This window comes from Chelonoidis abingdonii, chromosome 2 (genome assembly GCF_003597395.2).
Source record: "Chelonoidis abingdonii isolate Lonesome George chromosome 2, CheloAbing_2.0, whole genome shotgun sequence".
In the NCBI taxonomy this organism is placed as follows: Eukaryota; Metazoa; Chordata; order Testudines; family Testudinidae; genus Chelonoidis; species Chelonoidis abingdonii.
The window spans coordinates 284,755,961-284,773,903 of NC_133770.1; the positions used below are offsets into that span (position 1 = coordinate 284,755,961).

Genomic DNA, 17,943 nt, shown 5'->3' on the forward strand with positions numbered 1-17,943 from the left:
ACACAAAGACACTGAAGCAAACAGCTTTTCCCTAATGGGCAATAAGAATAAAGTAATAAAAGGCTATCTGTGTGTCACTGACCAAGGTATGTGCTCGCATCCACTTCTGCCAGCACATACCATGCTTTGTTTTGCATTTGTGAGGGGAGCCAATGTGGAATACTTGCTTCCCCACCAAGCCTATGATGCTGTCTGGTCAGCAGCTATATGGAAAAAATACTGGTGACCCATATAACTACTAAGAGCCAGATGCCGCCACCCTTATTCATCCAGAGTAGTTCTTATTCCTCAGGTAATCCCATTGAAACCAACAGGGCTATTTGCAGGGTAAAGTACTATTGAATATTAGTGAGGGTGGCAGAATCAGGGCTTAATGATTTGTTTTTCAATATTAGTGAGTGACAGTGAAAGACAAGACATAGTGCTTTCACTCACATCCCTACTGGCAGAGAAAGCATTGTCTGTATAGTGGTCAACACAAAACAGTTCCATGTTTGCCAACAGATGCCATCCTGTAGAGTTATCACACTTATTTATTGTTCTAAGTCTAAGGAAACACTAGTGTCCATGATATGAGTTTGGTTAACAGTTGGCAAATGTTTTTTTTTTAAGGCAATGGTTCTATGTCTGTCTGTCAGATGCACAAATATGCGTGCATGCAATGATGTGCTCCAAAGGTTTTATTGACCCAAGTTTAGGGATAACCATTGTATTCAGGAGTTAGGCCAACCTCCCAAATGAACAGCACTGAAACCTTTATATCGTGCAATGATATGTTCTATATATCATGATGATGATGATCAGCATTTATACTACAATAGCACCCTAAGACTCCATTTAGAATCAGGGAACCAGTGTATGAGGCTCTGCTCGAACACAGACGAAGATGTGTTACAAAAAAAACAACAACTTTAGAAATGTTTCAGAGAGATTTGAAATACTGCATGGGAACGATATTTCACTTCCCTCTTCCTGTAAAACCACGCTCCTTTAATATCATGAGTCCAGCTGTACTAGGGTGACCAGATAGCAAGTGTGAAAAATCAGGATGAGGGTGGGGGATAGGAGGAGCCTATATAAGAAAAAGACCCAAAAATTGGGACTGTCCCTATAAAATCAGGACATCTGGTCACCCTAAGCTGTACTGAAGAGGGAAGTAATAATGAATACATTTTTAGAAAACTCTAAGAATGAGTTAAATGAGATCATCCATGCGGATATCACTAGCCCTTCCAGGGTGAGATGCAAATGCTGTATATCCCATGAGGAAACAGGGCAATATCCCCTTTCTAACGGCACAAAGCTCCCATTTGTAGCCTTGCAGGATCACAGTACATCTAACCTTACCACTGCATTAGTCCAGGGTAAAATCCTAGCCCTGTTAAAGTCATGGGAGTTTTGCCACTGATTTCAGTGGAACCAGAATTTCATCCCATGGGGCAAATCAGCTTGAGTACATTATCATAACAATTTACATCAGCTGAGGATCTCTCCCTGGTGCCCATCCTGTACCTCAGACCAGTGTAATATTAAGGGAAAGGAGGAAACATTTCTCCAGTAGGTTGATTGGTTTAAAATAGGGGCTGTTTGATGTTGTCAAGAGATTTGGAATTATAAATATGTCCCAAGAGAGGGTGTGTGTGGGGGGGGGCGGTATCAGTAAGCAGAGAAATAGTGAGACAGACCAAAAGGCATGAATAATGCAGTTCTGCACATGGCTTTCCAATTTTTCTCATGCCTATTATTGCCACCCAAGTGAAGTTATTATAATTTGTTTTTCATACAAAACTTCTCTAGTTTGACAGTATAATGCATTTCCCAGTGTTGTCTGATGCTTCAGCTGCGAATTGTTATCTCGTTGAAATGAACAGCAAAAATTCCATTGACTTCATTGTGACTAGGTTTTGGGCCTTAGCATGTTAACCCCTTGCAATCACATTACTTCAAACATTTGGGTTATCTCAGATCAAGAGGCTTGTACTTTGATATAAAAGAGTTGCATGAGACAGGCCCATTACTTGCCATCTCCCAGTGATGCCTCTGGCATTTTTGCATAGACAGAGGATGCGGGTTTAGGCCCAGATAATGTTGGAAGTAGTAGTAGAAAAATTCACACTAACCAAGGATTCCTTATATTTTGTAACTGTAAAAATACAAGAAAAAACACTGAGTGACTTTCAGGGGGTAGGTTTAAATCTTTTTGATTTCAAAGTATTCCAGTAGAACCATAATGCAGTACTAAATCTAATTACATTATTATCTATATCCAATTAGCTTTGGAATTGGGATTGGTTTTGTTGTGTCAACAAAAAAGATCCAGAGTCAGCTTAGCTATTCGGGCCATGTGGCGCCAACAGAGTTTTGTTTTGCCTTCTCATTTATTAGCCAGAAGAAATGACACAATGGCAGACCTTAAAGGTTATGTTTTCAGTATGATGCAATGCAAATGTAGGCAGGCTACTCATATTATCATTAGCTAAAAAGACGGTGCATTCAAATTCCCATTCACTGAGCTGAACGTTTCCTTTTAGAACATGAGTTAATTGCTTGAGTCTCGTTAGTATATGACACAGGTACAAGCTCTCAGGTTCAAGTTCCACCATTAGATGAGCTCACATTGATGCCAGAGGGCAGAATCTGGACTTTAAAGTGAAAAGACCAAAAAGCGTGAGAGGGAAAACCAGACATAAAATAAGATATATTGAAAGCAGAGGGTGCAGAAATATATTAAAGTACAGGAATGAGAGAGATCAAATTTTAAAAAGTCAGTTTTCAAAATAAAAAATACACACATTTTTGAAAAAATAGGAAGGAAGGATTTTTTCTTCTGGTCCATTTTGCCATGTCATCATATATTCCTAGTCCAAGGGCCAGATTTACAAAGATATTGAAGCAGCTAAAGATGCTCTATGCAAAGTCCTACAGAAGTGCATAAGCATGAAAGAGAATTTTATAGAAATTATTCTAAAAATAATAAAACTGAATAGAGAGCAATATCCTTTCTGTAAGTTTCTTTTTTACAGTAGAGTTCTATGACAGGGATATGATTCTTTGTTAAACACTACAGGATGGTTTAAAATAACAAAAGACAGGTTTCCAGTCTATTCAATCCTGTAAGCCTAGTTCATAGGGGCTCTTGGCATCAAAATAAGAGGTTGGCACTAGGAATTGAATCTAGGTGTCCTGCACTTTATGACCCCTGGCCTTTTGTGTTTGATTCCTGGTCTTTACAACAATTGTTCATACTTCTCTAAAATCAATGGGATTCTTTATAGATTGTTTATTAGATACCTGCATTGGTAACAGTCACCAAAACAATCACTAGAATACACCATAAATCTGTCAGACTAGCATTTTTGAACTGCATCCCATTTCTGTCAAATTTCTTCAGAGTAACATCAGGGGCCATATTCTGCCCTTGGTTACAACTTCTGTAAAGCACAGACAGAGAATCCATTTCCACCAACTATCCATATACACAGGGGTTGGAGACTGTCTCCGCTTTACAGAAGGGCCCAGCCATGCTAATAGCTCCATTCCACTAGCTATACAGTAGGATATTGGACATGGACTGAATTTCATTATGGCCACACACAACCTCAGCATAATTCACAACCAAACCTAAGTCACACGCCTGGTAACTTTAGCTTTTCTACATGTGTGTGATGTGTAGACTGCTTACTTGGCCTCTAAATCAAATCTCATACCTCCACTCCACTCCACTCTCATAGGCCACCAGTCTAAAATAACTTAGGGAAAAGAATATGAAATGTGATGAATTGGCACTCGGAGAAGAGAAATCAGAGGACACTCTAATCTGTCAGATTCTCACAGACTTGGCAAAACCTAGAATTAAGCCACAGGTACCAGATGAGTTGAGTTACCCAAATCTTGTTGTAACTGATAATTTTTTAGTGAGGATATTTGAAAGGAACTGGCAAATACTAAAGCAGATCCAGTGCTTTGCTATTGAACAGCTGTTTCTTGCATTTCCAACCTCCTCTGCTACAAATGATTTTTCTGCTGATAATTAACACTATTAAATGATTAATCTGCCCAAGGCTGACTAGCCTTTAGAGAAAGATAAAAATTACTAGTATAATTCAAAGATGCCATTTGATTTCTAAGATTATATTAGCTTCAGCCCACTATTAATAAACAATAATGCACACTATATTGATTTTACAATTGAAAATTACATAATTGAGTCATGCATGCAGCGACTGGCTAATTAGAGCTTCTACCCAGGTAATTAATTGTTATATAGTAAAAATGATTTATGCTTTTAATACTGGGATAAATAATAGTCAATCAAAATAGAGAGAAGCCATCTTCTATTGACTTAGATTTGTTTTGTTGCCATAAGGTGCAATCCCTTTGAGGATACGTGCGTTTATACACATTTCAGTAATTTTCATAGACTTTTTACTGGCTTGTAAGATGGAAGGAGGTCAACAATAGTATAAAACAATAGTTCCTTTTCTCCATTGTGAGCACCATGGTAAGGTACAGCTGAGAATATGGACAATGGGAGAATAGCCTAATCAGCAATTTTTTCTTTTTTTTTTGGCCTATAGAAATTGGAAATGGAAAGAACAAGGAAAGGAGAATGTTGAGAGAAGTTAATCTTAGCAACATGCATGCACTCTTTCATTCCCAATGGAACGAAAACACAGATATAAGCTGACAAAATGATGTGAGAGCTGAAAGGAGTTGTACATACAGATAAGCAAAAACACAGATACCCATATAAAACAGATGTTTTATAGAACAGCCAACTGTACCATGCACCATTTCAGTCTGAAAGGACAAAGACTCTTCACAAAGAATTGATCACTTGTGAGGGTTTATCATAAGAGACTGTTAACGAAGCATGATCTTCACGCAACAAAGCTTTAAGTTCTACAGACATTTCAGACAACTAGGACTAAGTACATGCAGCAAAAGAAAGGAAATATCATGTCATTATAGATCTCTCACATACAAATGGAAGGGAACTCAAACTGATCTTGTTTCACTATGACTCATCAATCTTTCAAATGCAGCAGAAAGAGTGGTATCTTAGGGCATTTTAACCTTTTCATCTTTAATTCCTTTTAAGCAGACAGGCTTCACAACTGATTTTATGACTGTGAAAAATTATTGGATCCCAGAATGCGTACAACTAACATGAAATGCTTTTGAAAAGGATCTGATTGAGAGCAATCTAGAGAGATATTTCTTTCATGTTATTGCTCCCTACTTCTGCTTAGCTAGTCAAGACTCCAATAATCCCCTGTTGGGGAACCATAATTATGTCCAGGACTCTTTTTTTAAGCTAATAAAGGAAGAATGTGAACAATAGTAATCCTGTTATCACAAGGTGTATATTAGTCCACAGCTCTTTACTTTGGCTCATGCATCGCCCTGTGGTATGTTTGCACATCCCACACAACATACACCTGCTTGTCTTGACTTTGACAATGAATACAGCAGTGCACTGAAAATATACTGCGTTGGCTAAATAGAAGTTACACATGGTGACTTGCCCATCTTATGTCATTTAATGACATTGGTTTTACATTTAATTAACTGCTTTGAGGTTTGGTTCAATTAAAACTCAGCTGCATAGTATTTAATTATAGTTGGACCCAAAACAAACAACCCTTGCCCCTTCCCATGAAACTGTGGCATTTCCCCGATTCTGATATAGGTTAATTCTGTCCTGAGGCGATTTGTTTAATCATCTGCAGTTGCAGTACATGTTTCAGAAAAGGTTAAAGATGAATTTGTTTCCTCTGAGGCTTCCATTATTGAGATGCATTCAAGCATGCTTTCATAGTTGATGACATTAAGGAAAGTTTGACTTACGTTCTGTTTTCCCACTATGTTATCAAATGGGAGTTCAGGGCTCCATGATCCTTCTGTAAATGTTGCCCCACTGTTTCTCCTGTCTGAGGTGCTGACAGATTCTTTCACAATGTCTTCAGGCAAAGTCAACAGACTCTCCTCGGGCTGTTTTATTAAATAGGTCTCAATGTTATGTTTCCTTAAGAATTCATTTCGTTCTTTACCATGTCCTTCTTCAACTTTATAATCCCCATTCAGGCAGTCCAGAGTGGCTTTGGAGATGTGGATCCTCCTGCGTGTATGACACAAATGGTACTAAATGCTGATTGCGTATTTTGACAGGAAGGACTATGGAGAGCTTTATGTCATTATTTAATATTATAGATACATGCTCTTTTTGGTACTACATATGATTTTACAATAATTCAGCATTATACACTGTTACATTTTAGAGGTGCTGTGTAATCACTCATGATCAGCAAATTTCTTTATAAACACAGACTCCAGTACTGCAGTGGAAGCCCAAGGTCAAAGTCTGGCACCAGCATGGAACCCCACTCACTTCAGTGGGATTCCATGCAGGTGTAGGGATCAGCCCATATTATTATTATTAATTATTTGGATTGAGGTAGCACTTAGAAGCCCCAGACATGCACCAGACCCCATTGTGCTAGGTACTATGCAAACAGAACAGAACAGAAAGAGAGACCCTGCCTCAAAGATCTTACAATCTAAGTATCAGGCAAGAGACAGCAAATGGGTGCAGACAGACTGAGGAGGGAGTATAAGAAAAAATGAGATGCTATTGGTGAGCATCGTATGTAGTGGTATCAGAGCATCACCAGGCTAACCTGGATCAGATTGCAGGACGGGGGCTTTAATAGCAGAGCCTGATTCCATTATGATGAATAGTACCTTACTCCAGGAGCAGTCCTGCTGATTCCCATCAGACTACCCCCAGAGTGAGGTACTATTCAGTATGAGCTATGGCAGTGGTTTTCAGACTGTGGGTCATGACTGAGTACGGAGTTGCAGAATGTAAGGCACTGGGTTGCGGTGGCTCTGGTCAGCACTGCTGATTGGACTGTTAAAAGTTCCCTCAGTGGTGCTGCCTGGCTAAGCCTGGCTAGTCCCTACCTGTTCTGACACCGCGCTGTGCCCCGGAAGCGGCCAGCAGCAGGTCCGACTCCTAGGCGAGGAGGCCACGGGGCTCTGCACACTGCTCCCGCCCCAAGCACCTGACTCCCTGAAGCCTTTGCACTGCTTCTGAGAGGGGCAGGAAATACATTTCTGTATGGTAGTTTAAATGAGTTACTCGAAGTTCTGTATTAACACAGCTAGTAAGGGATCTATTTGTCAAAAAACATTTCCTGAATACTTGCTGACAGGTATTTTGAAATAAATTACCAAAATAACTGAAACTGGCGTGATTCCACTGTGTTATTTTGACAAACAGAATGCTGTGTGCAGAATTTTTAATTTTTTTGGAACAGAATTCCCCAGGAGTAACATATGTAGGAGATACACAGAGCTAGATTTTCCAGTGGTGTAAACTGGTATTGATTTCAATGGCTCTGTACTGGTTTACACCAGCGCAAGCTCTGTCCCATAATATTTCCCATCCCATCTCTTTGCAACCCTTGTTTTGTGGCCTATTTGATGCCATTGCAGATTTATACTATGTAAAATCCTAGTGATAGACCTAGGAATTTGTGTAGTAAAAAGGGTATGGGTTTAACCCTTTGTGGTAGTGACTACCTCCTGCAAGTTGCTGATTACACTTAACTCCTCTGAAGTGCCTGGAAGTGAAGGAATCCAGAAAAACAGAGAATCAGAAGCTATATATAATATGAAACATAATTTTCACAATAAAAAACCATAAGAAATTTGAAATATTTACATCTCAATCCATTTAAAACCTAGGGCCAGATCTTCAGCCGATATAAATCAATGTAGCTGAATGGAAGTCAATGCATCTATGCCAATTTACCTCAGAAGAGGATCTGACTCATTATTTTTTCCAAAATGTCCACCGAGATTAATGGTCTCTAACAATAAAATGACTGTAAAAATTGTTTCCCAAAGGTAAGCAGCATTTGGCCTGGATTTGAAAAAAACAAATAGTCTGCTACCTGAGAAACAGACTTTGTTTCCAAGCTTATAAATCCAAAAAGGTTAAATTAATTTAAGTAAGGGACTAAATACAAAAAAGGATAGAAAACAATACATTAGTTGCTAGGGTGACTATCTTTGTGCTGAGTTTTAGTCTAATAAAATTTCCGAAGATTGCATTATAAACTCCTGAAATATGGGGCTTATAATGGAAACGATAACAGCGCTAAGTAGAGCTGTGATCCTGGCTACTGATTTAATACACGTATTGGGACAAAATATTAATAAACCAGCTGGTAGAGTCAAGAATGGGTTCTGCATCCACCTTACAAACATTTGACTTTTCTTCATTCATTTAAAATTTATGTTGAGGAGGCCTGATTCTGGGCTCACTTAAAATGTGTAAATCAACAACACTTGCATTGAAGTCAATGGATCTAACACATTTTAGAAAAGGTAAGACCAGAATCAGGCCCAAGACTTTTGAACCTATTCATAAATAAGGTATCCTGAAAAATCAGTTTCAGCTATGCTGTATGCAAGAACAAACAGGTTAATTCCAAGATGCACAGTGACACATATCATGTATTAGAAATAACAGCCCTGCCTTTAATACACAGAAAAGTGGCTCTAAAAATAATATTCTGGGATTCCATATGTATTCTCTATCAGTGGGTTCTGGATCAAATTTGCTCATTTTAGAGCATATCCACACAAACACTTTCTGCGTGCCGAGCTTCAGTACAAATCTACAGAGCTCCAGAGTGCCACGCATTAACTGTCCGGGTGTACTGTGCTTATGCACACTAAGAGCTCTCTGGTGCATATTGCAGTACTGTGGTTTGAAACAGTCATGGGTCAAAGTTCACTAGGGAACTTTTAGTGAGCAGCAGCATGGTCCCATAAGGACACTTAGTGTGTGGGACACGGAAGCACTGTAGATTAACACCCCAGCTAGCTGCGCAGCAAGTGCTTGTGAAGACATGTCCTAAGACACACAAAAATGATTGATCTTTCATTTTAGCAAACTGCATCTGAGATCTGAAAGTAAAGTTGTATTCTTTGTGCTCCTATTTTCTAGGTGTGAAATTCACCACCCTATGAGCTAAGGGACAGGTTTCAATGTATGTACCACTGAAGTCCCAGTAAGCCCCTCTATTGAGGGCCTAGGTGGGATTTATATGGTTAGGGCCCTACCAAATTCACCGTCCATTTTGGTCAATTTCATGGTCATAGGATGTTAAAAATCGTAAATTTCATGATTTCAGCTATTTAAATCTGAAATTTCATAGTGTCGTAATTGTAGGGGTACTGACCCAAAACGGAGTTATGGGGAGGTTTGCAAGGTTATTGTAAGGGGGTTGTGGTACGGCTACCCTTACTTCTGCGCTGCTGCTGGCAGCAGTGATGCCTTCAGATCTGGGTGGCTGGAGAGCGGCAGCTGCTGGCTGGGATCCCAGCTCTGAAGGGCAGCAGCGCAGAAGTAAGGATGGCATGGTATGGTATTGCCACTCTTACTTCTGTGCTGCTGCTTTCAGAGCGGGGTGCCTGGCCAAAAGTCACCACCTTCCGACTGCCCAGCTGTGAAGGTAGTGCAGAAATAAAGGCAGCAATACCGCAGCCCACCTAAAATAACTTTGTGACCCCCCGGAACCCTCTTTTGGGTCAGGAACCCCAGTTTGAGAAACACTGGTCTCCTCCATGAAATCTGTATGGTATAGGGTAAACACCAGATTTCATTGGGGCAGGGCCGGCACTTCCATTTAGGCGACCTAGGCGGTTGCCTAGGGCACCAGGATTTGGGAGGGCAACAGACTGCTTCGATGGACCTCCCGCAGGCGTGCCTGCGGACGGTCTGCTGGTCTCGCGGCTCCGGTGAAGCATCCGCAGGCACGCCTGCGGCAGGTCCACCGGAGCCGCAGGACCAGCGGACCATCCGCAAGGAAGCCTGTGGCAGGTCCACTGGAGCCGCAGGACCAGCGGACCATCGGCAAGGACGCCTGCGGCAGGTCCACCGGAGCGGCAGGACCAGCGGACCGTCCGCAAGGAAGCCTGTGGCAGGTCCACTGGAGCCGCAGGACCAGCGGACCATCTGCAAGGACGCCTGTGGCAGGTCCACCGGAGCCGCAGGACCAGTGGGCCATCCGCAAGGATGCCTGCGGGAGGTCCACCAGAGCTGCGGGACCGGTGAGCCAGCCCTGCGCCTAGTGAGCCAAAATCCCTCGTGCCGCTCCTGCATGGGGGGAAACCAGATTTCACGGTCTGTGGTGAGTTTTTCATGGCTGTGAATTTGGTAGACCCTATGCCTAGTACACAGGCTTTGTGTTGTGCACTTTCAGCAAAGGGGTGAAATTCAACCCACTACAATACAGATTTAAGAAGCAGAACTTGGCTTGATCATTTTGCTAATGATGATGAGGCTGAGTATGACACAGCTTGTTCCTCCGTATCTGCATTGGTTCTGTCGGGGTAACACTAATGAATAGGTGTTTTGTCACTCTAGTAGGCACTTGTGACTCAGGCACATACAGATCATATATGTTGGGAAAGGAGGAGTCATTTTTCTGAGCATAACCGCTCTTTACAAAACAATACTTAGAAAGCAGTTACAGATCGGTAAAAAGACTCATTTCCCTCTGACTTTAGAGACAATTATTTTGCAGTCAGTACAGGGACAGAGGTACTGTATCTGAAATATCTCTATTAGAGCCTGGCACATGGCTTTTCCATGTATTGCTTGAGGCAGATCTAGGTTGAAGGGGTGTTCTAAGGCACTCAAAGATGAGACCAGACTAGCACAACTCCCACAGCAAGAACTGGCAGGCACACTAAACTTCATTTGTTCTAGAACTTCCCCAGATGTTGCTTCTCTGCTCCAAGATCCTGACTCTGCATCATTGAAGTAAATAGGACTTTTGCCAGATACACCAATGGGAACAGGACCGGAGCTTAAACGGGGATTTCTGTGACCAGCATGGCACCACTGCTTGACCCTAACTGATCTCCAAAATGGTAAGTGGTCTGGCTGCAAAGGGTACTGAGAGTGGTTGACTCACATAGCAAAGATAGGAACTGTGCATCTCAAAATGTGTTGAGATGCAGGTCATATGAGGCAGAAATAACTTTTCAGCCCTGGGGTGATGCAGACACCTCAGATGAAGAAACACTAAGCAGATGGATGGCAGTAAGTATATCCCTACATATACAATTGCTCCCGTAAAGGTCACTAAGCACAGATTAGCAGCTCAGAGCATCAAGCTAGTTGTGAACAATCCCTGCAGGGTAAGTTTTCCAAAACTCCATGAAATTAGGTTGGCAGCTTATGAAAGATGCAACAACGCTCCCACATTGTGTGTAAAATCATGGGAAACTGTACCCATGTTCCTCACACCAGCATTTGGGACCAAAGGACTTAGGAGTGAAGCCTGCATGCTACTCAGAAGGGAGAATCCTGAACGAAAGGTATCTGCATGAATCCAGTGTCAGATATGGTGTCACAGGGTGAGCTGGCCATTTAAGGGGTTTGGGCCTCACCCTCACCTGTGGCAGGTTTAACATATCTCTTCAGGTAAAGGCAATTAGTGTAATGAGCCTGTGATGGGGGAACTCAGAACCAGGTCTGCTAGAAAATATAAGAGACCATTCAGAGGAGAGTTTAAAAAGGGCAGGAGGGGTGTTCCACACAAAGACACTCCCCATAGGGACCCAAGCAGAGGCCTGGGTGCAAGCCTTCAAAGATCAGGAATCAGCTAAGAAGGCTGGAGTGAGGGGAGTAAGCTTGCGATGAGGGCTGGGACCAAGAATCCTGCCCCCAAGGGCTATGATCTAGCTAGGAAGGCTGGATGTAAGATCTGTGTTGTTTTGTATCTTACATTAGTAAATCAGACTCTTAAAAGGAAAGAATGATTGAGAAAACAGCTGCAGCATGAAGTGTGATTAACGGGGAAAGGAAGGAAATTGAGGGAACAGCAGGGCCTGGGTAAGCCCTGCTTCATTCAGAAATAGCTATTGGCTGAATACTGTCTCTGACCATTTGCAGAGGGCAACATTCCCTTTCCCACAGCCAGAACCACAACACCCAGGTCTGAAGGGCAGGCAAGACAGCAATGGAAATGAGCTCCGTCGATCTTCCTGAAAGATCTGATTGCTGGGGGTCGGTTGGGGTAGTCAATGGCTGTTTAAGAGGAGGAGTTGGTATATGGGTATTTTGTGACAATCTTCTGACTAGCCTTTGCTAAGAGCCATTTTACAAATATCACCAGAAGGATGCTTTAAACATTGCATCAAACCTATTTAAATACTGGAAAGAAAGTTAATTTGTCAAAGGCAAACAAAAATGATACAGTTGATGGGATCATGCTCCGCCTTACCCAGGAATGCCGCCTGACTCCAGTTTGTTTGCAATATCCACGTCCCACGACCAGACATCAAACTGCCACTTCCGTAGGCCCAGCACCCCACACAGCACTGATCCAGAATGTATTCCGATCCGCATGTCAATGTCATGCTTTGTTCTTGACCTAACATACCTGTTTTTGTTAAAGGGTTAAATACACAAAGAAATACAAGATCAGTTCATGCAATCAACTCCATAGAAGTCTGCAACTATGATCCATGTGGAAAAGTCACATCTTCACTGCACCGTAACAGCTGTTCTGCAGGCCTTGCCAGATAACAGGGCAGCTGCAGAACTACCATCATTCAGAGGTTTTATGTATTTAAAAAACGTTGTCTATAAAATGAAACACCAATTTGACATGTTTGAATACTTGATAGCCGTATACAATTAAGAGATAACATTCTGGGTGGCAGAGTATGTGCAGTCATAAAATGGTTCTGAAAGCTGGATTATCATAGAGGTGCTTAATTGCATGCATGGTTTGATGTCACACATATTATTCCTATTTTGCAGAAATATACAGAGAGAGAGAGAGAGAGAGATGTTTAAATGGAAGCAACTGTAGGGTCCACTGAGCCCTTTCCCATAAAAGCATAACTGAATATTTAACACATCAACAGAAACTATTATAGTTAAGATATACAATGTTCTCATTCCACCCTCCTGCTATTCTGAGTAACTCATTACTTTCCAAAACCTCCCTTTTCTGGCTGTCATTTTCTAGGGTTGGTTTTTGCCCAAAGGTAAAATATTTGTTAGAGGGTTTGGACAAAAATGCTCCTTAGAATAGGAAAGGATTGAAAAAATATACATAACAAAAATTCTTGGGATCTCTTTTGAGTGGCTCTGCAATCAAAACGGCTGAGGTTGCATAGCTAAAATCTGGCATGGAAATAAGCCTTATTAAAGATAAGTGTCTTCGCCCATGTCTACACTATGCGGAAGATAGCAGCACAGCCATGGTGCCTTAGCTTTAACAATATAAACGTATAGTGTAGATGCAGCCTACAGTGATGGAAGGGGTTTGTTTGTCCATCGCTGTTGGAACACCACCTACCTGAGCAACAGTAGCTATGTCGATGGAAGCATTCTTCCATTGACCTAGTTGTGTCTCCATTGGGAATTAGGACAGAATAGCTATTGTTCTCAGGAGCATGGATTTTTCACATCCCAGAGTGCCATAGCTACATCAACTTAAATTTTAAGCATAGACCAAGCCTTGGGGTGTGCTTGTAAAAATTAGTGAGGATTTGGCCAACTGAAAATTATACCCTGCACACTCACAGAGTACATTTTGCACAGAGCTTTTCATGAAGCTCATAAAATATGCAGCTAATGGAGGTTGCATTATGTATTCATGCATTACTATCTTAGCTATGTAGGAAAGATGCCAATGCCCCGGCAGACCTTGTGAAATGTGATAGGACTAGGGAGCACTATTTTTCTCTTTGTATGGTTTGCAGAAAGAAGCACTCCTCTGATATGTTTTAAATGTGCCAGGCTTCAGGGAAGAGCAAAGTGTCTTCCCCAGCTTCCCAACATACCAGGTTTGCAAGGAGAGGTGCTTACTTTGGCAGGTCTCCTAAGAGGCATGGGACATGACACTTCTAGGTTGCCCATGATACAGATAGTTTCAGATTTAGAAACCTGCATAAGCTACCCTCAGCTCTGCCCTGTTGTGTGTATGCATCATGGTAAAGTCCACTTTATAAAAATCGCCCTCAGAGTTGACATTACTAGGCAATTTTGTTGACAGTCTCAAAAAGGAAATTATGTGCTTGATAATCAGCTGGTTTAAAGCAATGTAGCTCTACTGAAGTAAATGGAGCTCTACTAGATGAAGACCTGAGCCAAAAGTTGGATTTACAATGATCTTACACTAAATTAGTACCTTCCTTTCAGACTGATTCCAATGCAGTGTACATGGAGACACTAAACTAACTTTGCACCTCAGATGTTGTCCTTCCAAGTGAGAGTTGAGGCACTTTGGCTGGGCAGTGTGGAGTAGCTCACAACTAAGTCACCTGTGCAATACCTACTGTGAGGACAAAGAGAGTACTGTCTTCAGAGCTCTCAATCTGACACTATTAATGAACTCTGACTTTACTTAACCCCCCCCCCACTACTGTTTGCACTAACTAACATCCTTGCTGGTAGTCTCAGAATAAAGAAAATGCATGGCAGGCTGAAATTTGCTATTCCTTTATACAAGTCCCAGTCCTGCTACCACTGAAGTCAATGACAATGGTGCACGATCATACCTTAGAACAGACAAATAAACAGAGCTATTTCACAATTCCCAAGCTGCACATCATAGACTCAGATCTGACCTAGACAGATCATGTCTAGGGACAAAAGGATAAATCACTAGTTTCCATTCAATCCTTGGTCTTTGATTACTGTCAACAAGGACATCAATGTAGTGTGTGAAATTAAGTTTCAAAAAGGAAAAGAAATTATATAAAAATGAGAGGATTCACAGAAAAAGCAATTCACCTTTATTGTCCTCTCCTGCACATTTTCTGAGAAAAATGATGACTATAATATGTTCCTATGCAGCTGTTATCCTGCTAGCCCAGCACTTACTAGTCAGATCCAGACACCAGGAGGTCTCAGTGACCTTGGCAAGAGGGGTAGACTGAGATTTACACATTGATAAACTATTTTTGGCACATTTCCTCCAGTGTATTGAACAAAAACATGTTTCTCTATAAACAAGAAGCACATCTGGTTTTATTATTTCACCAGTGTTTTGTTCGAACACACCGATTGTGGCAAATGACTTGCTAGTGGCTCTTGGACTATTGTATCTTGTGATTCTGAATTTTGCTCTGCACAATTTTGTCATTTTTTACATTTTATTTTTAGGATTCTCATCTTTTGGAGTCCAGTGCCAAAACTGGCATCCGGAAGGGAAACTTATTCTTCTCTAGCAGTGATTGACTGGGAATTAAGAGCAAATTTCAGTACGGCATGTCCAGAGTTAGGGCCTGGACCTTGATCTTTCAATCTACAGTATCTCTCAAATGTATGGGACTCCTTTCCAGCTCTCCTCTTCAGTCAAGATCAGAGAGAGGAAAGAGAAAGAAGCTTTCTAACTTGAGAAGTGCCCATTGGGCACTGAAACTGGGTCCTGGCTGAAAGGAGAGCACATTGTGTGAACGAAGCCTATGAACACGTCATGGAATTATTGGAGAAGAAAGAGAATACCTGCATTTGAGAAGTGACTGGATTTGTGTGATTAGAGATTTGTTGACCAGCCAGACCTAAGCTTTGGAAAAGACAATGAATAGGCATTACATAATGGATAGAGCTGCTTGGAAAAATTCCAATGAAACAATTTTTCATTGGAATTTCCCGAGATGTCAAAATCAAAAAATTCTGCAGAGACAGTTTGATTTTGGCAAAACTCCCACTGACTTCAATGGGACCTTGATGTTTTCTTCCTGGTCAGCATTCTCTGACTAGTAATTAGGTTCTGTAGCAGTTAATAAAAGGCTCTTCTGTGTGCATGAAGAATTTGAGCTGAAAGTCAGAAATCTGCCTAACTGCAGATTTAAGAATGCATTTATATATTGTCATACTTTTCTATTGCTACCCGAATACCAAATGCTTTGAAACTGATATCAGTGCAGTTTAGTTTGTAAGCTCTCCCAGGCAAAGAAAACCTTGGGTGTAAAGCATATAGTGAACTATTGGTGCTAGATTAAAAATAAAGCCATGATCTGTGTAAGCCTAACATTGTGAAAATTATATATCTAATGGGATAGTAATTGCTTTTAATTTAAAGCTAAATAAGGTCTAATCACAAACAAACAATGAAACAAACAAACAACTTTTGTGATGCGACTGGTTGATTTGTGGAATTTTCTCAAAAGAGCTTAAGTGCTTTTTTCATATTGATATGAAACAGAAGTGGGCAAACTGAACTGGGCATGTCATCTATACAGGGTGATTCTGGGAACTGTGTTTTGTTTGGAAAGGAAACGACTATTATTTGTATTTTAAAAGTTAGATAGCAGGATGCACTAAACTAGTGAATGGCTTGCAAAATGTGGCTAAGATTCAAACACTTCATAGGATAGAATACTTCGTAGATGGGCCTAACACAAGGTCATATAGCTGTCTAATGGAAAATGACATTCTGGGCCCTATATAATTTAGAGCAGCTTCAGGGATGGATTTACGCTGGAATTACACCGTTAGAGCTGATACGAGTAACATCACTATCTATAGCGGTTCTTATACCATGGTCAGCACTGAATGCCTATGAGCTGATATTGTTGTAATACATACTACAGTAAAGTCATGGAATACATTGCTGTTTATGTGTCGGTATTCTCCAACGAAAACAATATACATTTGTATGCATTTCCACAAATTCAAGCACAAACCATTAGAAGTCTGTGCCTTTCCATTTTCCAATTACACTATAACACTACATCAAATAATTACATTGCCATGCCATATTTCCAATTTTATTCCTATTATTTTTTCATAACATGTCTTAAGATGGTGGGTATCGGTGGAGAGGGGGTCATTTAAGAATTAAATTAGGGTAGTATTAACTATAAAAGCAAAAACAGGAGCTATGTCAATTTATACCACCTGAGGACCTGGCCCTAGAGTTCTAAGCAAATAGTTGTGTGTATCTTTTGTTTTGTTCAGATGTCCACATTTCTCATTCCCTATTTTCACAGCAACTATGATCATTTTTATACCAGCTGAGGATCTAGCCCTATGATTAGCAAAGCCAACTAGAAAAGGCATCTAATTTTGAATTACTTGTGCTATGTCAGGGAGTTCAAAACAACTTTTGAACATTTTAGTGCCAGGGCACTTTCTCTGCCATATGTAAATCACTCTCTGAATTCATATATAACAGAATAAGGAGTTGGTGGGTCAGGTTTCCCAACAGACCAATAGAACAGGTCAAAAAGCAGTTGTTTCTCAGGAAACAGCAGGAAACTTGGCACGTCTGCTACTGAGATCATGCATAGTAGCTGTTTTTTCTTGAATTAATGTTACTACTGTTAGAGACTACACATAGATAGACTGGTTTATAATGAAGATAAGCTGTTATACTGTTTCCAGAGTTGAGTTTCAGTTGTGTGGTGAGACTACTTCAGTCATAATAAATATTCTTTCAGCTGGCACTTTAGTGGGCAGGTATCCCAGACACTAAGCCATCTAAGACTCCTTGATCTGCAAAATAAGTGTGTTGGTAAGGTTTGTTTGGATTTCCACTACTGTGCAGGGAGACGCCATCCCTCTGATGGAAGAACTGACACAGACTTCCAACCTCCATTCTCCTAGTGAAGTAAGCCTCAGGAACAAAGAAATTCCAGGGAGGAGTTAGCCCCAGGCCCAGAGAAATTCAAGCCAGCTGAGCAATCACAGAAGCCGGTTCAACACGGACTGTTGGCCACCTATGTTATCACAGAGTTTAAGGCCAGAAGAGACCATCTAGTATGTACCTTCCTGTATATCACAGCCCATTACATTTCACCCACTTAGCCCTGTATTGAGGCCAATAGCTTGTGTTTGGCCAAAGCATATCTCCCAGAAAGTCATCCAGTCTTTATTTGAGGGTGTCAAGAGAT

The 17,943-nt window shown here is 41.0% G+C and overlaps 1 protein-coding gene across 1 annotated transcript in view; it reads right to left on the reverse strand.

The window, feature by feature from the left end:
- ADCY8 (adenylate cyclase 8) overlaps positions 1–17,943 on the reverse strand; it is a 190,767-nt gene that overhangs the window by 62,724 nt on the left and 110,100 nt on the right. Inside the window, exons 6-7 of the mRNA XM_032777553.2 lie at positions 12,312–12,470; positions 5,851–6,121 (exon numbers count right to left, since the gene is read on the reverse strand). Of these exons, the coding sequence (XP_032633444.1) occupies positions 5,851–6,121; positions 12,312–12,470 (430 nt within the window). The remainder of the gene's footprint in view (positions 1–5,850; positions 6,122–12,311; positions 12,471–17,943) is intronic.